Below are 24,417 nucleotides of genomic sequence, written 5' to 3'. Positions count from 1 at the left end.
AAGACGCCCAGCTGAAAAGACATTACTGGGAAGTACGCTGTCAGAGCTAAAGCTTTGGATTTAGACCAGTTGACTCTGTATTCTGAGAGTTTAGAAAAGGAATTAATAATTCTGTGGAGGCAAGACATAGATCTTGTGTGGTCTGAGATGAAGAATAAAATATAATCTGCGTAAAGCAAAAGCTTAGGCGCCAGACCGCCCGCCACCACCCCTGGAAAATCATCCTCCTCATCGCGGCTGCTAATGGTTCCAGGGCAAGACAGAACAATAACTGGGAAAGAGGGCAACCCTGCCGGGTGCCCCTATCCAGAGTAAAATAATCTGAAATAAATCAATTTGTTTGTACCGCCGCTACCATGCGTCTATAAAGTAACTTAATCTATCCGATAAAAGTATTCCCGAACCCGTATATTTCCAAAATCTTAAAGATAATCCCATTCTACCATATCAAATGCCTTTTTCGGTGTCAAGTGAGATGGCAGCGACTGGAGTCTGATCATTTGCAACTGACCACATGATGAAGCGCCTAATGTTATCAGAAGAGCTACGGCCTCGAATAAACCCCACCTGATCTATATGTATAAGAGATGTCATAACTTTACGTAATCGGTTAGACAAAATTTTTGACTATTTTAACGTCTAGCTGGATCATGGAAATTGGACGGTAACTCTTACACTTGCTTGGATCTTTGTCCTTTTTAAGAAACAGACTGATCCGGGCTTGTGTCATGGTTGGTGGAAGCTTTCCATTCTTTAATGATTCCGTATAAACTTTTATCAAAAGTGGAGCTAGTTTTGCAGCATAAGATCTAAAAAATTCAGCGGCAAAGCCATCTGGCCCTGGAGCCTTGCCTGTAGCTCCTCCAAGGTTATCTCAGAATCAAGATAATTTTTTTTTTTTCTCTTTCAGTTTAGGGAGTTCTAATGGTTCCACAAATGTTCTAATATCTTCAGTAGATGAAGACGTGGAACTATAGAGATCAAGATAGAATTCTTTAAAAGCATTGTAAATATCAATGGCCGAGGTAAATATTTCACCACCAGCAGATTTCACTGAGGGAATGATAGAAAAAGACTCTCTCTGCTTTATATATCTAACCAAAAGCTTCATTGCTTTGTCCCCCGACTCAAAGTATGACTGTCTTGCCCTGAATAGCCAAAACTCCACCTTCCTCGACAAAATAGTATTATATCTGTATTTCAATCGGGTCAAATTCTCTGAGGTCATCAGATGACATTCAGCGCTTCAGCTCTGCCTCGTCACTTAATATTCCTTTCCACCTCCATGAGTTCTTGTGCTTTGAATTTTTTGGTGAATGAATGCACCAACTATATGATTTCCTTTTCTCCATATGTGGCAACACCTCTAAACTCACCAGGGTGTGATCTGAGACTAAGATGTTTCCAATTGAGCAATCAGCAACTGATGAAATGAGGGACTTGGATATCACAAAAAAATCTATTCTAGAATAAATCTTATGGACTGATGGAACAAAATGTATAGTCCCTAGCATAAGGGTTCAAAAGTCTTCAAATATCTGTAAGACTAAGATTTTTACATATCCTGTGAAGCATCAGTGTTGCTCTAGGTGGCTTACACAATTTTGTCCATCAGAAGATTAAAATCTCCTCCCAATATTATATCATGAGGGGTGCCAGTGGCTTGCAACATCCCTTTAAGATCTATAAAAAAGCCCTGATCATCAGTGTTAGGTGCGTAAATATTGGTTCCTCCACAAAACAAAACTCCAGCCTCTAGCGGAACCAGCGCACACAAAAAAATAAAATAAAAATAATATATCAACTCGGCAAAAAAAGGAACATCCTCTCACTTTTATTTTCAGCAAACTTAACATGTGAAAATATTTGTATGAACATAAAATGATCAACAAAGACATAAATTGAACAAGTTTCACAGACATGTGACTTAACAGAAATGGAATAATGTGTCCCTGAACAAAGGGGGTGGAGTGGTCAAAATCAAAAGTAACAGACAGTATCTGGTGTGGCCACCATCTGCATTAAGTACTACAGTGTATCTCCTCATGGACTGCACCAGATTTGCCAGTTCTTGCTGTGAGATGTTACCTCAAGCTTCCACCAAGGCACTTGCAAGTTCCCGGACATTTCTGCGGGGAATGGCCCTAGCCCTCACCCTCCGATCCAACAGTTCCCAGACGTGCTTAATGGGATTGAGATCCGGGCTCTTCGCTGGCCATGGCAGAACACTGACATTCCTGTCTTGCAGGAAATCACGCACAGAATGAGCAGTATGGCTGGTGGTGTCATGTTGGAGGGTCATGTCAGGATGAGCCTGCAAGAAGGGTACCACATGAGGGAGGAGGATGTCTTCCCAGTAACGCACAGCGTTGAGATTGCCTGCAATGACAACATGCTCAGTCTGATGATGCTGCGACACACTGCCCCAGACCATGAAGGACCCTCCACCTCCAAATTGATCCCGCTCCAGAGTACAGGCCTCGGTGTAATGCTCATTCCTCCAACGATAAACTCGAGTCTGACCATCACCCGTGGTGAGACAAAACCGCGACTCGTCAGTAAAGAGCACTTTTTGCCAGTCTTGTCTGGTCCAACGAAGGTGGGTTTGTGCCCATAGGCGGCATTGTTGCCAGTGATATCTGGTAAGGACCTGCCTTACAACAGGCCTACAAGCCCTCAGTCCAGCCTCTCTCAGCCTATTTGCGGACAGTCTGAGCACTAATGGAGGGATTGTGCATTTCTTGTGTAACTCGGGCAGTTGTTGTTGCCATCCTGTACCTGTCCCACAGGTGTGATATTCGGATGTACTGATCCTGTAAAGGTGTTGTTACATGTGGTCTGCCACTGCGAGGATGATCAGCTGTCCTTCCTGTCTCCCTGTAGTGCTGTGTTAGGCGTCTCACAGTACGGACATTGCAATTTATTGCCCTGGCCACATCTGCAGTCCTCATGCCTCCATGCAGCATGCCTAAGGCACGTTCACGCAGATGAGCAGGGACCCTGGGCATCTTTCTTTTGGTGTTTTTCCATAGTCAGTAGACAGGTCTCTTTAGTGTCCTAATTTTTTTATAACTGTGACCTTAATTGCCTACTGTCTGTAAGCTGTTAGTGTCTTAATGACCGTTCTACAGGTGCATGTTCATTAATTGTTTATGGTCCATTGAACAAGCATGGAAAACGTTGTTTAAACCCTTTACAATAAAGATCTGTAAAGTTATTTGGATTTTTACAAAATTCTTTAAAATACAGTGAGAATAAGGGACGTTTCTTGTTTTGCTGAGTTTGACAGAGATATATAAATAAAGAGAGAGAGAGGAAATACTCCACAAAACAAACAGTCCATTAGTCCTTAGTCCATTGAGTTTATGAAAGACAATGCTTGCTGTGGACATGTAAATAATTTACGGCCATCTTTTCTCTATTCTCAATTTGGGCGGGAACATCAGTGCAAACACGACCTTCCGTTGATGTCAGAGTTTCTTGCATTTCTTGAATCGATCATGTTTCTCTTGTCGAATTCACAAAATCTGGGAATAAGAAAATGCTGTGGTTCTTCCAAGAAAGCCTTCCTTTACTCCTTGCCTCCTGTAACGAGATCTTTGTCGGATGACCTCAGAAATTTGGCCAGAATTTGATCGGGGCCTGTCTCCCTCAGTGGATCGTCGAGCCGGGACCCTGTGAGCTCGCTCGATTTCTAGCTTATGGCCTGTTATGTCAAGCAGATTCGGAAAGAGCCCGTCCAGGAATTCCACCATATTCTGATCCTCTGCTCCTTCAGGAATTCGGACATTATTCCGCCGGTTACGATTCTTCAAATCCTCCAGACACTCCAAGTCCGCCGTGGTCGCTAGCAGATTAGCAGCTAATTCTCTCTCCGATGTCTCCAGATAATATATTCATTCCTTGACATCTGCCACTCTCTTTTAACCATATCTGTGAATTTAGTCTCCATGGCCTTGATCGATCGACGTATTGCAGCAAGATCCTCCAAATCAGCAGCCACCTTCGTCAGCATTGTCGATACGTTCAGCAATTCTCGCCAAATCTTTCACCTCTCCGGCCAAATTGACTTTCTGGCTCGAGGCCTCTGGAGGGGCGTCAGCTTGAACATGTAAGTGTCTTTTAATATCTCCTGAGCCCGAGGATTTAGAATTTTGACATTGTCGTCCTAGAACGGTTATTAATCGGGTTTATCAAATCTCATCGGTTTATATCATTAAAAGTATCAAAACTAGCAAAGTGCGCAGATCTCGCAGTTCATGCGTCCTAACCTCGCATGGCATCATGCGACTTCCATATTTGAGTTCTAAACTAAAATGGGTAGATCATGTTGATCTAGTTAAAGTAAATATTTCATTTTTTAAAAAGTGGGCACACCTGGAAAAGCCAATCTCTGTCAGCTTGAATTAGTTTTTTTAATAGTATAGATCTGGCTTGGGTGTCTGTTGAATTTAGATATTGTTTGCACAGTTGTTTTATTCAATCGTAAAATACATTCAAAACTTAGGCCAATGAATGCATTTTAGCCTAACATGACATCACCACAATTTCATCTGAATAATCATATTACTCTTATCATAATAATCGATAGTCACAGCCCTAGTCATTGAATTAAAAATGATCTATTAGTAGCTTTTAAAGAGTTTTAGAAGGCATGTGGAGCCTGTAAGTTCCCTAAGGCCCTTACCCACCGCGCCCGTTTTAGGTACTTTTCCCCTGGACTAGTACTTGTCTTTTTCGCACCGGAGGAACTCTAGTTCTAGCTGTTTTAGGGGACGTTTTTTTAGCTCCTACTCTGGTGTAGGTACTTTTGGGTCATATTGGGACTGTGGGAGACACTGTAGCCTGTGATTGGTCAAAAACCTATGATGCACAAAGCATTGAGAAAGGAGAAAAGTCCACATCCACCATTAGTAAACAAACTAGCAGCTAGCCTGCTATTCAGAGGATTGCGCTAATCTTACAATTTCAGTAACAGAAATTACAAAGTATCCAAAGAGATAATGGGGTTTCGTGTGTGTGTGTGTGTGTGTGTGTGTGAGACTTCATCGTGAGACGCTTTGAGTTTTCATCCCATCTGTACTGTTTGTTACTGTGACCATACAGAAAATAAAGTGATTTTTGGATTACTACATCGAATTTTACTTGGGATGACGGATGTTTATCGAGAGTTGGCAATTGAACTTTATTATACACTAAACTGTCAAGAAATCTATTTTACAAAATAAAGTATTGCGTGCCTTTTACTGCATTATCAACTTGCATCAAGACTTTAAGTGATTTTTCAGTACATTAATTTATGTTGAGTCATAAAAGCCTTTATCGTTCAGAGTTCCGTTCATCCAAAACCGCTGTTGTTTAAACCATTAACTGATTAGGCAGCTCCCTACATTTTCAGATGCAGTCAAAGTTCTTATAAAACAGCCCTAACAAAAGTGTTACTCAAATAATGGCGTCCTCCGGGGGTGTTATTGATTTTGCTGTTGCTAAGGAATTGTGCGTGCAAATAACTTCACAAGAAAAATGGTCGCTACTACATGATGTCATTATGGTGGTCACTTTGGATTGTGAATACAACGGGAAAAGTCTCAACAGGTGTCCCGTTCCTCTTAAGAGTTTACATCTACAAAGTTACTAAGGGAAAAGTACCATAACTGTAGGTGAGAAAGGTCCTGTAGTCATATTTGATGGGAGTCGGCAGAACAGAGGTGGCCCCGCTTTTCAAGCACTTCATGAGAATGTTTTCTTTTTTTCACTGCTGCAACTAAAATTTACCAGTCAGAGGTAATTTTTAATCAACCGTTTATCAATCATCAATCATTTAGCTTTTAACTAGATCCCTTCAGAACAGTCTTAAATTGCTCCCTATTCCCTATATAGTGCACTCTGGGATTTACTATAAAGAGTGAGTGGTTTGGCTGAGTAATTCTGTTTATTCATGGTTAAACTTTTATCGTGATAACACATTTTATGGAAATATAATGCAAATAAACTAAAGGTGTGTTCACACTTGGCAGGTTTGGTTCGATTAAAACGAACTCTGGTGCGATTGCTCTGTTAGTGCGATTCATTTGAATAAATGTGAACGCTGCCATCCGAACCTTGGTGCGCACCAGACAAGCGGGCCGAGACCGCCTGAATAGTGGGTCTCGGTCTGCATCCAAACGAACTCTGGTTCGATTGATATAAACACAACATGGACCAAAGATGTCTAAACGGACCATTAACAGGATGTAATTTGCCTAATACTGACCTCAAGCATACCTGGTTCTTCTAATCATAGGAGCAATGTTGCCCCTTATAGTTCGGTGCAGGTATCGGAACCGCCATCAGCCATCCTTGCAGCATATTTTCGTTTGTGTGTGCAACAGAGTAATTCCTGGTGCTGTTTTGACTCCTTTACACATTTTATTAGCTCTTTGTTTGTTCTCAGCTGGTAAAAATACCAACATATATACATATATAAATCCAACGAGCGCATTTAGCCCAGCAGTCAGCATTGTTTTGGATGTTCTGCAAGTTCCATCGCAAAATATACGTCATAAAAGTTGTCCAATCAGGTTGTGACTTTTTCCTGATGCCTTTTGTTTCGTATCCTTAGGTTCATTGTTAAAAATGCCAGTGTGAACGCTAAGCGAACCAGGACTAAATGTATCATTTTCTTTTTTGGTCCGGACCAAGAGAACCGAACTACAAATGTGAACACATCCTAAATGTAGCATAATTTAAGGAAAGCTAATTGCTTGCTTTGGTCAAATATATGTGAAAAGGTTCTGAATAATGACATGGAAAGCCGATCTGGGCAGCATCCATCCATCAATTTACCTGCTTATGCTAAGGGGATGAACTCGACAGCATTAACTTTGTTTGTAGTGCACTTTTTTTCCCCTTCAATTTCGCTTGTTCTGCATCTGTTGTGAGAAGGCTTGTGTAATCTGAGATGGTATCTGTATCACAGTTGGTATGAATATAGTGATGACAATTGATTCTTAAATTCTGTAATCAGTGCATCTCAACAATTTTCGATGGATTATTTCTCTGATTATTCAGCGATTTACAACGATGAATAACTACGGCCTTGCGATCTGCAGGATTCCTGCAACCTGACCATATTGGGGAATTTAAAAGATGCATTTTCCTGGCCTGGACAATTTTCAAAATATCTGTAGTGAATAATCATTGTCTAGTTTTCCTACTACATATTGCTCTTGTGCAGTATGAAACTTGCCAAAATAATGACTGATTAGTGAGTGAATCATTCCTTTTGAGTCTTTTTAATAAATTTGTTGAAACTGTCCACAAATCCGTGTAAATGATTAATTACTGAATCAAAATTATTTAAAAAAAATCTGTATCTGATATAGGGCTGTCACTATTGATTATTTTGGTAATTGAGTAATCTTTTCTGATGATTAATCAAGTAATTGGAAATTATTAAACTCTGCATAAAGTTGAGGTGAAGTCATGTTTGGCTAAAATGCATTAATTAGCCTAAGTTTTTATGTTTTACGATTTAATAAAACAATTGTGCAAACGATATCTAAAGCCAACAGACACCCAAAGCAGATCTATAATATAAAAAGATGTATATTCAAGCTGACAGATTGGCTTCTCTAGGTGTGCCCAACTTTTTAAATGCAAGATCTACTTTTTTTCTTTAACTAGTTCATGATCTACCCATTTTAGTTTAGAATTCAAATATGGGAAAACAGGCCATGGAAATTAAATATTTTGTCTTTTCAGAAACAATGTCTGCACAGTGCCCACCAATCTTGTTTATTGTGCAAGTTATATATGTGGTTAAATTTTTATAGAGATATAAAAGCCTATTTATTTGTATTTATTTTTACTAGCACTTGCATGCAAAACGGACTACAATATTCATGTGAATTTTTTTCACTCGCATTGAGCTGCAGTAGTTGCTGGCATTATTGCGCATGTGCAGATCTTAGAAGCTTGTCGCTTGCCAAGTACCGTGTAAAATGCCCTTAAGCATCTGGACGTTCAGTTCCTTATGGAGTAAAAACTTAATTTCACATGCAGAGAGAGCCATTTCTCCCTCAGGTAAGCCAAAGTTTTATATTGTGTCTGTGGGGCATGAGACACTCAGCTGTGGCTTTTAACAGCAGAATCACATGGAGCTTTGACTGACCGCATACAGACAGACCTGCGGTTTTATTCAGTAAATGGTTAATTCAGAACTCAAACGTTAATTTGCTGAAAATGACATTCGATCGTCTGGATTCAGTCAGAATTATTGAACAGAATGCTTGTGCATCCGTAACTAACTTTTCGTTACATTTTATGTTGCCCATGTATAAAAGCCTATATTGCAAAACGACAGTCTAGATAAATATGTATAGTGTAGGGCTGCAACTAACTATTATTTTGATAATCGATTAATCTAACGATTACTACAACGATTATTCGGCGACTATTGCAACGATTAATCATTAGCTCTTATCCAATTTTTGCCCGACATAAAAGGTTGTATTAAACGTGCTTACTAGCAATAAAGAGGACAAAATCATCTTTTAAAAATACCTCTAAATGACATTCTCTGAATTAAAGGGAAAAAATACTTTTAACTCTTTAATTCAGTAAAGAGAAATCTTATCAAATGTTTTTGTCTTGTTTTCCATTTAAAATTGTCCAAAAAAACCTTAAAACAAGATACATTTACTTGAAGCAACATACAAGATATTTAAACTTTAATTATACTTCTGCGAGTGCAGTAAAGACAAAATATACTTATATTTAAGATTTATTCTCTAAAAGCAAGTCTGAATATCTTATATGCTACTACTTCGGTGAATGCATTTTTTTTTTTTTTTTTTTATAAAAGGATTTTTAGATATTTTAAAATTTGTATTTTTAATAGTATATTCAACATTCTCAGATAACAATTTTTTCTTCTGCAGTATAGCTGCTAAAGAAAATGTACATTGTTTTAAAGGAGTTTTAGATAAATTGGAAAACAAGCCAAAACACAAACAAAATGTATTTTGTTGCAGTGTATAATGGGGTGAAGACTACCCTCTCTCACCTTTCTCTTCATATCAATCCATCTTTAACTCACATAAAAAAACCTCTCATTAATAAAGCTGCATATTGGCAGTTTTCTTCATGATAAGAAATGCACAGTGACATTGTTTAAATAAGTTGCGAGCCATTATGTTATAATCTAGCTGCATTAAGCGTGCGCACTCAAGGGACGAGCGTCCCCACGACAGAGTGCGCCTCAGCCGGATGCAGTTTCAATCTCTCCCCTTAGATCGGAACATTCGCGCAACTCATAGAAGAGGCACTGGCCACACAGATAAATGGCAGTTTTGGAGTTTGTAGTTATTTACACGATCTGCTTCCGTATTATTTGAACTTAAAGCTTTAACGAATTAAATATAACTGCATTTAAGATGTAACACCGGGATGTTTCCTTTTAAGACCTCTGGCTTCACTTATTCCACAACGAGAGTGCCTCTGTATTATTTCGTATTTTTGCATTATAATTCCCTCATACTTTGTGATCTACATAACCTTAAACTCTTTGGAAGGTTTAGAGTGCATCAGGACTGTGAGCTGTATAATTCTTCCTCTCAGTCAGGCACTGACTGCAGTGATGCTCTTGCGCGTCATCATTAGAGATTCATATGATCTCATGTTACGTTAAATGAGATCAAACAACTATTCGACAACACATTTGTAGACTTTTTTTTTTTTGTCAATGTTGTCTATTACGTCGACTAATCGTTTCAGCCCTAAGAGTACATTCCAATATGTTTTTTGCTGAGTTCAGTGTGTCCCACCCTGCGATGAAGGGTTCAACTTCTCGTGCATCTGGACACGCAGCAGCACCGCAATCGCATGCAGGTGAGCTTACCGGGTGTGCGAGTTTGTGAAAATTGGATGTCATCTTTTCAAGTGCTGTTGCATTGCTGAAATGTTTTTTAGGTGATGCATTGTTTTTCAAGTCTAAAGTGAAGTGCTGTCACACAGCTGACACCTCGCAGTTATGTGTTCACATACTTGTCCGTGGACTGCGTCAGTTGTGCCTCATTTTCGATTTGTTGATTCGGCAATTTTGTAATAGAGGAATTTTCGGAATCGAGTGATTGAATTAAATAGAGTAATCATGACAGCCCTTATCTGGTAATTATAAATGACTGGAAAGGCAACTATTTCATTGTTCAAAAAAAGTGGGAACCCTGGAACTGATCACCTGAATTAATTAACCCTATCCCATGAATTAGCCTATTCTACACTGCTCAAAAGAATTAAGGGAACACTTAAATCACACATCGGATCTCGATGAACGAAATACATTGAAGATCAAAATCTTTACTGTACATTTATGTAATTCGTTGAGAACAACTGTCAGTGGAAACCAAAATCACCAACCGATTGAGGGCTGGATTCAAACTCATCCCAAGTAAAAATCCAAGTAAACAATTGAAATCACAGGCTGTTCCAACTTGCGTGAATTTCATCACGGCAACTCATAATGTGACTCAGTAGTGTGTATGGCCCCCACGTGCCTGTATGCACTCCCGACAACGTCTGGGCATGCTCCTGATGAGACGGCGGATGGTGTCCTGGGGGATCTCCTCCTAGACCTGGATCAGGGCATCAGTGAGCTCCTGGACAGTCTGTGGCGCTACTTGGAGGCGTCGGATGCACCGATACATAACGTCCCAAAGTTTCTCAATTGGATTCAGGTCTGGGGAACGTGGGGGCCAGTCAATAGCATCAATGCCTTCGTCATCCAGGAATTGCCTACACACTCTGGCCACATGAGGCCGGGCATTATTCTGAACCAGGAGGAACCCAGGGCCCACTGCACCAGCGTAAGGTCTGTTGATGAGTCTGAGGATTTCATCCCGGTACCTAACAGCAGTCAGGGTACTGTTGGCTAGCACCTGGAGGTCTGTGCGACCCTCCAAGGATATGCCTCCCCAGACCATACTGACCCACCGCCAAACCGGTCATGCTGGATGATGTTGCAGGCAGCATAACATTCACCACGGCGTCTCCAGACTCTTTCACGTCTGTCACGTGCTCAGGGTGCCAGTGGCGGACCTGCCAATTCTGGTGTTCTCTGGCAAATGCCAATCGAGCTGCATGGTGCTGAGCTGTGAGCACAGGTCCCACTAGAGGACGTCGGGCCCTCATGGAGTCTGTTTCTGACAGTTTGGTCAGAAACATGCACACCAGTAGCCCACTGGAGGTCATTTTATAGGGCTCTGGCAGTGCTCCTCCTGTTCCTCCTCGCACAAAGGAGCAGATACCGGTCCTGCTGCTGGGTTGATGCCCTTCTACGGCCCTATCCTGCTATCCTCGTGTAACGTCTCGTCTTTTGGTATCTCCTCCATGCTCTTGAGACTGTACTGGGAGACACAGCAAACCTTCTTGCGACGGCACGTATGGATGTGCCATCCTGGAGGAGCTGGACGACCTGTGCAACCTGAATGGGCTGCAGGTACCGCTTCATGCTATCAGTAGTGACAAGGACACTAGCAAAATGCAAAACTAGAGAAGAATCAGTCAGGAAGGATAAGGAGAGAGCAATTGTCTGTGGCCACCACCTGCAAAACCATTCCCTATTTGAGGGTTGTCTTGCTGTTGCCTCTCCAGTGCACCTGTTATTATTTTCATTTGCACCAAAACAGGTGACATTGATTCACAATCACTTAGGCTTCTTAACTGGACAGATTGATATCCCTGAAGTTTAATTGACTTGGTGTTATACTGTGATTTACGGGTTTCCTTAATTTTTTTGAGCAATGTATTTGACTCTGTGAATCTCTCGTTTCTCTCCTCACATCCACATTTGTGTGTGTCTCCTGGTCTCCCCCTTTTCACAAAGGTACTTTATTTTTCCCAAATTTTCCCTCAACTTTTAAGCCCTATTCACTTCCTATACTCTGGGGATGTTTCTTAAGTAGGGAAATGCAGACCTTATTTGTGTCATAATGATGGAAAGCATTTAGAATTATCCATTATATGTTTTTAAAAATAGGTAAATGATAGGGATGGGATGATATATTGAATTTCGATATCGTGAACCCAAAAAATTATGAACCATATTGTGGTATAACTATTTCGAACTTTGCAACATTTGTTTTCTGTCCATGTGATCATAAATGAAATGACCCGTTAAACATCATAATCTCTATCGCTTGATTTTACCACTACCATGCTTTTTCTACATTGTTTACATGGTTCACACAAAGTCCTTGAAGTGCTTAAAATACTTGAATTTAGCTTTTAGTTATTTAAAGCGTGAGTATGTAATTTCTGCGACACTAGCACCACTGAACGAAATTGCAAAAATAAATGTTGTTTTTAAAACCGCTTTCTGAGGGGCCTGGGTAGCTTAGCGAGAATTGATGCTGACTACCACCTCTGGAGTCGTGAGTTTGAATCCAGGGTGTGCTGAGTGACTCCAGCCAGGTCTCCTAAGCAACCAAATTGACCCGGTTGCTAGGGAGGGTAGAGTCACATGGGTTAACCTCCTCGTGATCGCGATTTAGTGGTTCTCGCTCTCAAGGGGGCATGTGGTAAGTTGTGTATGGATCGCGGAAAGTAGCATGAGCCTCCACATGCGGAGTCTCCGCGTTGTCCTGCACAGCAAACCACGTGATAAGATGCGCAGATTGGTGGTCTCAGAAGCAGAGGCAACTGGGACTTGTCCTCCACCATCCAGTTTGAGGTGAGTAACCATGCCGCCCCGAGGACCTACTAAGTAGTGGGAATTGGGCATTCCAAATTGGGAGAAAAAAAAAAGACTTTCTGAATACACCCCTTGCCTGCAGTTGTTCAGATAGTCCCGCCCCAACTCAGGCCATTGAGTGCACGGGCAGAGTGCTCGGAGGTAGGCAGGTACGTAGTTAGACAGGCAGGTGGGCCATCCAATCATTACATTTGGGCCAAATGAAATGATTGGATGGGCCTTTTGCAGGACTGTGACTGCCACAGATAATGGATTTTCTTTATTTTTATTATCAGAGCACTTCATTTGATTGCTGTCATAGTGTAGAGAGACTTTCAACCAATATAACAAAATGCTTCTGGTATAAATTGCATACTCTAGCTTTAAGTACTGAAATACCTGGAAAATCACCTTTTGATAAAGTTCTTGAGATTAAAACTGATCATTTCCTCCATGTATTGTTTGTCCATTAAAGAGGAGGCCACTCCACTTTCATTGAATAATGTGTCTTAACATCCTTTCTGTTCTTTACATTCAGGTAAAAAATTAAAAAATTAGTAATCTCACACAGCATGGATGCGCTAAAGAAACGTAGAGATTCTTGTTTATGTTCGCTGAACCATAACACTGAAATGCATGTTGAAACTCGACAGTGCCTTTTTAGCGTTTCTTATACAAATTAATGTAAATTCAATGTTTTTACTTGTAAATTGTACACTTTTTCAAACAGTGGTAGCTTATTATACCATTTCATGATAAGAATTAATAGAATGTGTTTTTACAAAGTTAAAATGTGACTTCACTTTCTCATACATTTTTTCAGGACCGGTTTTAAGTTCTATTGCTTATTCTGCACCTGATCAGCCTGAATGTACCCCACAGATTTTGAAAGCCTATGTTTCTTATAGAGAAAAGTATGAGAGACTCATTTAAACTCTGAGCATTTATGTTTTGTATTAAATAACTTTATTTTGAGAAATTGTGTATTTTGCTGTATTTGTATTTGTGTATTTGTTTTAGAAAATAAAAATTCTGTAATATTTTGTCATTTAAATGTTATAACCAAACTAGATTATATTGAATTGTGAACCTCATATCGAATATCGAACTGAATTGTGAGAACCATATCATCCCATCCCTATGAAAAACAATGTTCATTTAACAACCTGATTTTCCTTTTTTTTTTTTTTTTTTCTTTTTTTTTTTCCACATGCCTGATGGTTGACTTGAAATTTTTTAGCAAAATGAGATGTTTTAAAGCTGCATTGTTAAATAGTTGGACTTCTATGTTAAAATTATTTCAAATTTTATTTCCCAGTTTATCATGCAGAGACAACTGCAAGTAAACATTCATAAGTTGATTTGCCAGAAGTGTAAACACTGTCTCTATGAAACTTTCAGCTTTGCTCATTTTGTTTGTGCTGCCAGCCCAACACTACAACATTTGCTCAACCAATGGTTTGAGTTTGGTGTAGGACTATCTGTTTAGTCTACCAATAGAAGGGGGTGTACTGTGAAAGCTGTTTAAAAACTGTTTATTTTTGCTGACCTGTTAGGTGACTTTAGTGGCGCATAACATGCAATTAAATTGATACAACAAACATAAAAAAAAATCATAATTGCTTTATACTTTGTCTAAAGAAATTATTTATTTTAATTTAAATATTTACATGTTAGAACGATTGTTATATTTTTATCAGCCAAAAAATTAGTTGGACACCTTTTACAGGTATTAATCTTTGATACAAGTATACAGTCTGTATACATGCCAAAATCAGTGAACATGCGTTAAGTTTCCCAGCCCTAGTTTTAAGCTGTGCTCTCACTACACTATCTTTGGTTGGATTTTGCTGTCGCAGACCGATTTCTGAGGGCACCAAATCGGTGCTCGCTACGGTCGGTAATGCTTGAGTATGAGCAGTTCAGTGACTAGATCGGAGCCAGTCTTGAGCTGTCACGGATGCTACAATTTCTTCAATGTTTGATATCTTCTTCAAAATCTGGTATTGTGATTGATGCAGCAACAGTGGTGAACTGCTCCAGCCAGACACATCTTGTCATGCATCTTTATGTACAAGAATGGAAAGCCACAATTTGATCATAATTGTTTTATTGTAATTAAGACAAATTATAAAAAAAAAATATATGGTCTACACCCTCTGCTTGACATTGTGCTGTGTTTTAGTTACCTCAAACTCTTTTTCCAAAAGAGACAGACTGCCTGCGTTTTTGTAATAATTGTTTGTCGTATTACATTTTTTCATCTCTTAGTCAGCAGACAGCTTTTGAACAGTAAGCTGAATGTTCATTTATTTCTGGAAAAATCTCGTGATTGCTCATTTCTCGCATGATTTATCTGAGAAAATGCTTTTTCCTTTGTTGGCTGGGAATGTCTCTTGGCCAAAGATCTTGTAGTCTGTGCACTTCGTCTGTATTCTGCTGTGTAGTGTGAGTGCAGTTAAGACGAGATGATGACTGATTACTAGAAACCTTGTTTTATAATGTGTGCAGTACTGCGTTTCGGGTAGTCTGACAGTCGTGTAGTGAGCGCAGCTTTATTCGTCTGAAATACAAGGGCCTGTTAAAGCTTAATGATCCCTGCTCATGTGGTGTGTTTAGGAGGCAGGGGTGGATCACGAGGCGGCAGAGGAGGATTCGGGAATGCCTTTAAATCAGGTAATGTTACATTGAGTGTTTACCCCCCCCCCCTCAACTATCGTTAATGTGTAAGAAATTTGATGGAAAATGGTTCTCTTTGATTATCTTGCAGATGTTGATGAAAATGGCAACAATGAGGATAATTCCTACAATAAGGGTAATGATTCCTACAACTTCACTGTGTTAGTACACAATGTTTTTGTTTCCTGCGTTTAATTGCCATTGTCTTCTCTGCAGGTTGGAAAAGAGGTGAAGGCCGAGGAAGAAGAGGTGGTGGTGGTTTCCGTGATGGTTGGTTGATGAATAATTTACCAGAATGTGAACAGATTGCTATCTAGGGCTGCAACTAATTATTATTTTGTTAATCGATTAATCTTTGATTATTCGATTACTCTGGGTGGGGGAGTAATTTCCTGTGTTTCATTGAATGTGATTTAAAAAAATAATAATTTAAAAAGGCATAAGGATTGGTTCGATTCACGGCACTAAATTTATGATTCTGTACTCACAAAACTTTAAACAAAACTTGAATCATGAAAAGTTTAGTTTGTATAATTTTATTTCAGGACATGTGCAAAACTTTCAATACTTGTCAAATTTAGCTAAGTACTGTTCATTAAAGTGCAAAATGATCCATAGGCGATGGAGTGGGACTAAAAATCAGCCTAGCAGAGGGCAATGGTGAATAGAAATATTATTAATTCTGCCAAACTGAAAAAAATACATAATTGTTAGATATATATGCAGATTACATTTGTATTTTAAATTAATTTTGTAAGTTTAAAATAGTATTGTCACTAATAACATGTTTCTAAACAATTTCAAAAGTAAATTATGGTAGTGTGCTTTTCAAGTGAAATGATATTTGCCATAGTATAAATTTACTGGTGAAATCAGGCATTGCGTTTGGAATTATCAGGACTATCAAATATCAGGATCCTTAGCATTATACATTATATTCAGCATTGTATACACAGTTTATTATAGTACAATCATCTGTAAATTCAGTGCAGGTACTCTCACGCTGAAAAGTGTCATCCCAGTGCACATTGCATTACATGCGCTGACATGAGGGGAAAATAATGATGTGGTGCGCACAGCAAGGCTATTGTCTGTGTTCTGCGACTGCTATCAGGTCTTTTGAATAACTTATAACGTGTGAGGAAGTGCAGCCGGTGGAGTTTCTGGTGCCCCCCTAGTGTAAGATGGTGTCCACCTAGGGAGTTTGTGCCCAGAGCAGACGGAGTAATATGCATTTAGGGAGTGGCGGTACGGGGGGAAATGATCTAAAACGAGTTAGAAATGACACACTTTTACCTCTGAGACATCAGAGTGGATATCCAGGAAAGCTGCACAAATAAAATTACATTGCAGCTGAAATCATTGGATGTTGCATGAGTTCAATCAAAATGATTGCACTTTTTTTCCATTGCTATTGGTTTGATTGACGTGGATGCACACTTGTTTAGCTCACTTGTGGTAAAGGCAAACAGTTTTGCGAAATGTAAATATACGCTCTTGAATTCATAACGTAAAAACGATAAAACATAGAAAATAGCAGTTAAATGTAATTTATGCACTGGAGAACCCTTAAGTGCATCGAACAGCTGAAGCACTCAATGTATCTGATTCAGCAACTGCTCCACATTAAACTGTGCTTACTGTGATCTTTTTTGAAGTGTTTAGAAATTGCTCTCATACTCTGGGAAATTTGGGTCGTGTTTTTTTCACTTCAACTTGTCTCCATTTTTCAAATGATGTTCATCATGCAAACACATCTTTCACTACTGTAAACTGACGGAGCTTCTCCGTGCACACGACATACGGTATATCCAATTAACCGATAATGAAATTAGTTGTCTATCGATAATTGTCGATTTAGAGTTGTTTAAAATCTATTGCTATCTTATCAATGAAAGTCTAAGTCATTGCTGTCACAAAATTATACCCTGAAGTGATTCAGACTGAGCTCTGCATTATCCTCTTGGCTCCCACGGTCCTGAAAAAAATAATGTTTTCCATGTCTGTAGGAGTCACTGTCAAATTTCAAATGAAAAAAATCAAATTTTATTAGTGAATATAGTAGTAAATTTAAATACTTTAGAGCAGAATATGTATTTGTCTGTAAATTGCCCTTTGTTAGTGCAATATCTAAGTGGTTTAAAAAAATAATCCAGTAATCTTGGACAGCTGGAAAATGCATGGAAATTCATTGCTCAAAGATTATGGAGTGATTGGAGATTAGCACCGCTGTTAAGGAAATCAGTTGCCTGGGACAGTCATCAGTTGAAAGTAATAGTTCATCCAAAAATGAAAATTCTTTAATTTACTCACTCTCATGCCATCTTAAGATGTGTTTGACTGTCTTCTGCAGACCACAAATAGAACACAAATATTTTTAGAAGAATATTTCAGCTCTATAGGTCATTTCAATGCCAGTGAATGGTAGCCAGAATTAAGCTCCAAAAAGCAGATTGAGGCCTCATTGAAGTAATCAGTTTGACTTGAGTAGTTTAATCGGTGTGTTTTGAAGTGATCAAGTTGGTATTGGGTGAGAACAGCCCAAAATATAACTCCTTTTTCACTGTACATTTTGCCAGATGGTGCTATAGGAAGTGTAATCGAGCTTGAAATCATGATCGTGACTAGAGACTGCAATGGCAAGATTTACAGTGGAAAAAGTTCTGTTTTGGTCTGTTCTCATCCAAAACCAACTGGATTACTTCAGAACACATTGATTAAACCACTGGAGTTTTATGGATTACCTTTATGCTGACTTTATATCCTTTTTGGAGCTTCAAAGTTCTGGCCACCATTCACTTGCATTGTAAACTGAAATATTTTAAAAAACCTTTGTGTTCTGCAGAAGAAAGACATGAACATCTGGGTTGACATGAGGGTGAGAAAATGGGAGTTTTCTTTTTTAGGTGAACTATCAAGTTCAGTGCGTGTTATTAAATATTTGAACATAGAATGCTGCAATAAACCGATCACAATTAAGTTTTGCAGAGAGCTGTCTGTGCTGCAAACCTATTGCCTTGCAGTGAAATTTGCAATTTTTTTTTTTTTTTTTTATTCCAAAATGTCATTTTTGTGGTTCATGCAGATCCAGTGGGCTAAATAAAGCCACTGAATACATTAATACAGTACATTTTACAAAATGTTGTGAAATGGCCACATTAGACTTAAATTATCTTAAAGGGTCAGTTCACCCAAAAATTTAAATTCTCATCGTTTACTTACCCTCATGCCATCCCAGATGTGTATGACTTCAGTTGAACGCAAATTAAATTATTGGAAGAATATTTCAGCTCTGTAGGTCCATACAATGCAAGTGAATGGGTAATTCACTTTGGATTTACGTTTTTATTTAAGTTCTAAACAGCACATATAGCCATCATAAAAGTAATCCATACGACTACAATGGATTAATGTCTTGTGAAGCGAAATGCTAGGTGTGTGTCAGAAATGGATCAGTATTTAAATTTTTTTTTTTTTTTTTTTTTTTTTTTTTAAACTAAACATATTAGCTTCCGGCCAGCTGAGATGTGCACATTCACGAGGGTTGAGGTCACGCAGCCTCTCGCGTAGCTTAAGCACATTGGAAAATTCATGCGAGAACTATGGTGTGAAATACGTACAGTTGAAGTCAGAAGTTTACATACACCTTAGCCAAATATATTTAAACTCAGTTTTTCACAATTCCTGACATTTAATTGTAGAAAACACTTCCTGTTTTAGGTCGGTTAGGATCACTTAAGAATGTGAAATGTCAGAATAATAGTAGACAGAATGATTTATTTCAGCTTTTATTTCTTTCATCACATTCCCAGTGGGTCAGAAGTTTACATAGACTTTGTTAGTATTTGGTAGCATTGCCTTTAAATTGTTTAACTTGTGTCAAGCATTTTTGGTAGCCTTCCACAAGCTTCTCACATTAAGTTGCTGGAATTTTGTCCCGTTCCTCCAGACAGAACTGATGTAACTGAGTCAGGTTTATAGGTCTCCTTGCTCGCACATGCTTTTTCAGTTCTACCGGATTGAGGTCAGGGCTTTGTGATGGCCACTCCAATACCTTGACTTTGTTGTCCTTAAGCCATTTTGCCACAACTTAGGAATTATGCTTGGGGTCATTGTCCATTTGGGAAGACCCATTTGCGGCCAAGCTTTAACTTCATGGCTGATGTCTTGATGTTGCTTCAATATATACACATTTTCCATCCTCATGAAGTGCAGAAAAGTCCCTCCTGCAGCAAAGCACTCCCACAACATGATCAGACCAGAGAAAAGTTCTCCAAAGTAAGATCTTTGTCCCCATGTGCACTTGCAAACTGTAGTCTGGCTATTTTTTATTGGGGATTTGGAGCAGTGGCTTCCTTGCCGAGCAGCCTTTTTGGTTATGTAGATATAGGACTTGTTTCACTGTGGATATAGATACTTGTCTACCTGTTTCCTCCAGCATCTTTACAAGGTCCTTTGCTGTTGTTCTGGGATTGATTTGCACTTTTAGTACCAAACTACATTCAACTCTAGGAGACGGTATGATGGCTGCGTTGTCCCATGGTGTTTATACTTGCCTAATATTGTTTGTACAGATGAACGTGGTACCTTCAGGCATTTGGAAATTGCTCCCAAGGATGAACCAGACTTGTGGAGGCCCACAGTTTTTTTTCTTGGCTTATTTTTTTGGTTTTCCCATAATGTCAAGCAAGGAGGCACTTAGTTTGAAGATAGGCCTTAAAATACATCCACAGGTACACCTCCAGTTGACGCCAATTAGCCTATCAGAAGTGAATTGCCTAAAGGCTTGACATCATTTTCTGGAATTTTCCAAGCTGCTTAAAGGCACGGTTAAGTAGGTGTATGTAAACGTCTGACCCACTGGAATTGTGATTGTTTTACTTTTTAATTGACAATCTGTCTGTAAACAATTGTTGGGAAAATTACTCATGTCATGCACAAAGTAGATGCCCTAAATGACTTGCCAAAACTATAGTTTGCTAATAGGAAATCTGTGGAGTGGTTAAATGAGTTTTAATGACTTCAACCTAAGTGTATGTAAACTTCTGATTTCAGGGGAAAAATACTCAGTTGCAGATTTTCAGACCAGCCGAGGGATCCAACGATATCGACATGCCAGACGTGCTTGTCACGAGAGGCTATGTGACATCAAACCTCGTTTTCTAACACTTTTGGGAAAAGACTTTCACTCGTTCTAGGATGTTTCCCCAGCTCGCATGAAATTTAGTATAAATCCACAGAACCTCCTGATAAAAAGGTGTCAAAAGTAATTTGATTCGTTATGTCATTCAGAGGATATAAACGAATACGTGTTTGGGTGTGGCCTGTAATTACTAATTGGCCTCTATCTTGTGAGTGAAAAATTCTAACTTAAAACACATTGACTAGAAAACATTCTGAGGTCACATGCAAAATTGTATAAATTTATGATGCTAGGGGCTGCTATAACTTAAGAAAATCTTATTTGTACTACTGCCATTAAGATGGTTAGGGTTAGAGTTGGCTTTAGGGTTATCTAAGGGTTACTTGACCCTAACCAACAATAAAACAACATTGTTGACGGAATCCATAATGTCTTTCCTGTCAAATCTGATTTTTGGTCATCTCTCTATATGTGCTTGGACCCCGTTAATTGCCACTTGCGGCTATATTTTTTCACTTTAATAATTACTACAAAATTAAAAACATACAAATGTTTCTTATATTTGACAGATCTGACAAACTGTCAAGCAATCATGCAATTGTACATAAACGCTGTAGTTACTTGACGTGTGAATGCAAAATGTTAGTAAGAGTAAAATTCCCAGCCATCCCATCTGATCCCACATAAAACAAATGTTTTAATGTTTTGGATTTTTAAACTTTGGAAATTATAGAATGGAGTTTGCAGGTCTGGATGTGTAATGTGTCGATGTGTTAATGGTGAACTCTTTCATAATGTTGATGTCTTAGGAGGAGGAGATGAGCCTTGGAGAGTAGGCTTTGGAAGAGGAGGTGAAGGATTTTAAATATTCATGTGTTTAGGTGCTATGTAAGTGATTATAAAATGCCTTTTAGTGCAGTTTATGGATTTAATTGTCTCTCCCTATTGGCACTATGTAGGTTTCAGAGGCCGGAATGAGGAAGTGTTTTCAAAAGGTAATTTATGCCATATTTTTACCTTGTAACTTCATGAGTGTGCATTTTCCATTTACACTTGGCCACATAAATGTCTCTGTAAAGCTGAAATAAGTTGGTAGGGGTGGGGAAAAAAATCTATTCTGTAAGCAATCGATTTTAAAATAGTCACACTGATGACATTTTTTAAACATTAATATTAAAACAGTGATTTGATGGAAAAATATAGGAAGCTAAAGTTGTGTAGAGTTCAACACAAACAGGTTTTTTTGAAGTTTTCTCATTTGTCTCAATAGTGGTGCATTGTTCAGTCATTTAATGCACAGCTGTTGCAGCCATCAAAGCGCCACTTGTTATAACTAATGGACGTCAAATCCTCTGCTTTGGGTAATGTTCCTGTTAATATGCATTGTCCACAGATTTATTTGTGAGGTGTTATGGAGTTTATTTTTATTTATTTTTTCTTCCAAGAGTCATTCTGCTGTTTCTGTCCGACACTGCTTTAATAAATAGTTTAGCTGTAAAAAGGCTCCTCAAAGTGCTGGATGCCGTGAACTACATGTTGTGCCCCTATAATTAGGGTTGGGAACAGAGAACTGGTTCTTGTTCAGAACCGGTTCCATTCTTTAAAAAATACTGGAATTGTATGGTCTTCGTGACTTTCGGTTCCGTTAATGGTTCTCCAGTGTGCAATTTTCAGCCGATGTGGCTGGAACACAGTCCTCAAATACTCTTGACACTGTTTCCAGGAGCGCATCTCTGCAGCAGCGCTGCCCTCTACAGTGTAAAAACACAGTTCTATCAGTGTATTTAATTCCCAATTGAATGAGTATCGAGCCAGACCTTTTTACAGCGGAAAACATGGTGCTTCCGGTATTGTCCGATCCTGAAAGCTCAATTCTAATGAGCTGTTTCTTTTGAATCTACAGCGTGAAACATACTGCGCTTTCAGTATACAAGTAATCTTATATTGATGTTTATATATAAATTAGCAACTCTAAATAAGAACTGCTGAAGTCTCACACGCCTGAAGTACAACATTAGGCTACAAAACAGTCTAAAATGTCTCTGGAACTGTTACTGTTTATTTAATGATGACCTGTGTCTCTATTAAATCGAGCAGTGCAGTTACTGACTGGTTGTTCATATGACAATGTATAATTAAAGATACACAAGTTTTGTTGTAATAAGTGGAATTTTATAAAATAAATGAATTAATGAAATATGCCATCACATTTCATGTTGGTTAGATTTATTTATTTAAAATAGAGTAAGGATCTATTATTGGATTGTATATGTCTCAAAGTCTGCAGACACACCTTTTCCAAGAACTGTATTAGATTCATTTGATTTATGTCTGCTCTGTACAAATCTGAAATACTCATTATTTGGTTACAGACAGCAGAGGGGTAGTAAATGCAATAAGAATTGCATTTCTCATTTCTAAATTCTTACCAAAAAAAAGTACTAAAAGAATTACTAGAATCCTTACCGGAACAGTTAAGGAACCGGAATCGTTAAGAGGAATCTGAACCGGAATCGTAAATGACTTACGATTCCCAACCCTACCTACAATATTCATAATTTAACAGCTATGCTCTTCTGAATGTGGAGCCGGTTGCCATGTGACTTCAAGTGCTTCGGTTACTTGAAGCACGTCATCTGTGTCCGAGATGCGCATTGAAGTGTGACATTCAGCGTCTGCGATGCACAAAAGCGGTTTTGTGGCCCTCTGTATTTGAGCTTTTTGTGTTTTTATTTAGTTAATAAGCCTTTAACTTGAATATCCGTTAGTTACTTAGCGTTGATATATTCCTATAAAACACATCTGATGGGTAACTTGGACAAAATGCAGCCTTATACATGGGTTCCTTAACACTGATTAGTTGACTAATAGCTCAAAATACACCAACTGGCCAATTTTAAATTGTTTTTAAATTGGTAGTGTTGCACATCCCTACCCTTTACCTGCATATTCTGTATTATAGGGTGTAACGCATGTAATTGCAGACACAACTGTTCAATACACATTTCTTACTAAGAAAAAGGAGTTAAAACGGCTAACTATATAAAAAAATCAAATAGCAATATTTACAGAATCGCAATACTTAAAAAAAAAAAAAAAAAAAAAAGAGAATAAAATCAAATTGCAGTGCATATTGAATCGGCAAGTAAATTGTTGTAATATCGAATCGGGAGGTCTGTGGCAATTCCCAGTCCTTTAAATTGGTTCTACTATTCCCACGCTATATGCAGATACAAAGGTGGTCACTTTTGTGATGATACTGCTGGGCAGTAAAATTTTGGTACTCAGTGGTTTATGTAAAAACAAAAATAAAAACTAGGCAGCTAAAATTGCTTTGATTGCGGTATGAAGGCGACAGTGGTTATGTACCACATTTTCTTTATTTTTGGGCTCCCAAACTTCTGTATGCTTTAGTTTTTGAAGGAGCGAGTATACTTGTGTAGCCTGAAGAATCAGATGAATTTACACTTGTCAGAGTCATTTCTTCTATGCGTCTTAAATCACAACGTTGGTTGCTGGGCAGTGGGGGTGTGCATTAGGGCTGGGAATTTGCCACAGACTTCCCGATTTGATACTGCAATGATATTTCCTAGCCGATTCGATTATGTATTGTGATATTACGATTTTGTAAGTATTGAAAAAAAAAAAAATACCTACTTTTTCTCAAAGAAATATCTATCGAAGAACATTTGTGTCTGAAACTGTTTGTTTCACTGTGCAATATATAATTTGCATGTTATTTGCATGTGCATCCTGAGATGGTCTGAGAGCCTATGCAGCGTTCTCATAGACAACTCTATTCATACAAACTGCTCCCAGATGACTGACAGAGGAAAAAAAAGTGAGAACTTACCATTGCACGTTCTAAGATGCGGTCGCATGTGAG

General features: G+C 38.6%; 1 protein-coding gene across 1 annotated transcript in view; it reads left to right on the top strand.

The window, feature by feature from the left end:
- The first annotated feature begins 11,304 nt into the window (after positions 1–11,304).
- The window catches only part of LOC127432696 (probable ATP-dependent RNA helicase DDX4), a 71,881-nt gene continuing 58,768 nt past the window's right edge, over positions 11,305–24,417 (top strand). The window contains exons 1-6 of the mRNA XM_051684047.1: positions 11,305–11,476; positions 15,329–15,385; positions 15,480–15,553; positions 15,605–15,662; positions 21,341–21,382; positions 21,491–21,526. Of these exons, the coding sequence (XP_051540007.1) occupies positions 11,305–11,476; positions 15,329–15,385; positions 15,480–15,553; positions 15,605–15,662; positions 21,341–21,382; positions 21,491–21,526 (439 nt within the window). The remainder of the gene's footprint in view (positions 11,477–15,328; positions 15,386–15,479; positions 15,554–15,604; positions 15,663–21,340; positions 21,383–21,490; positions 21,527–24,417) is intronic.

The sequence above is a fragment of the Myxocyprinus asiaticus genome, chromosome 42 (genome assembly GCF_019703515.2).
Source record: "Myxocyprinus asiaticus isolate MX2 ecotype Aquarium Trade chromosome 42, UBuf_Myxa_2, whole genome shotgun sequence".
Taxonomy (NCBI): Eukaryota; Metazoa; Chordata; class Actinopteri; order Cypriniformes; family Catostomidae; genus Myxocyprinus; species Myxocyprinus asiaticus.
The sequence above is the reverse complement of the archived record's forward strand: the minus strand, read 5'-3'. Positions and strand labels throughout refer to the sequence as shown.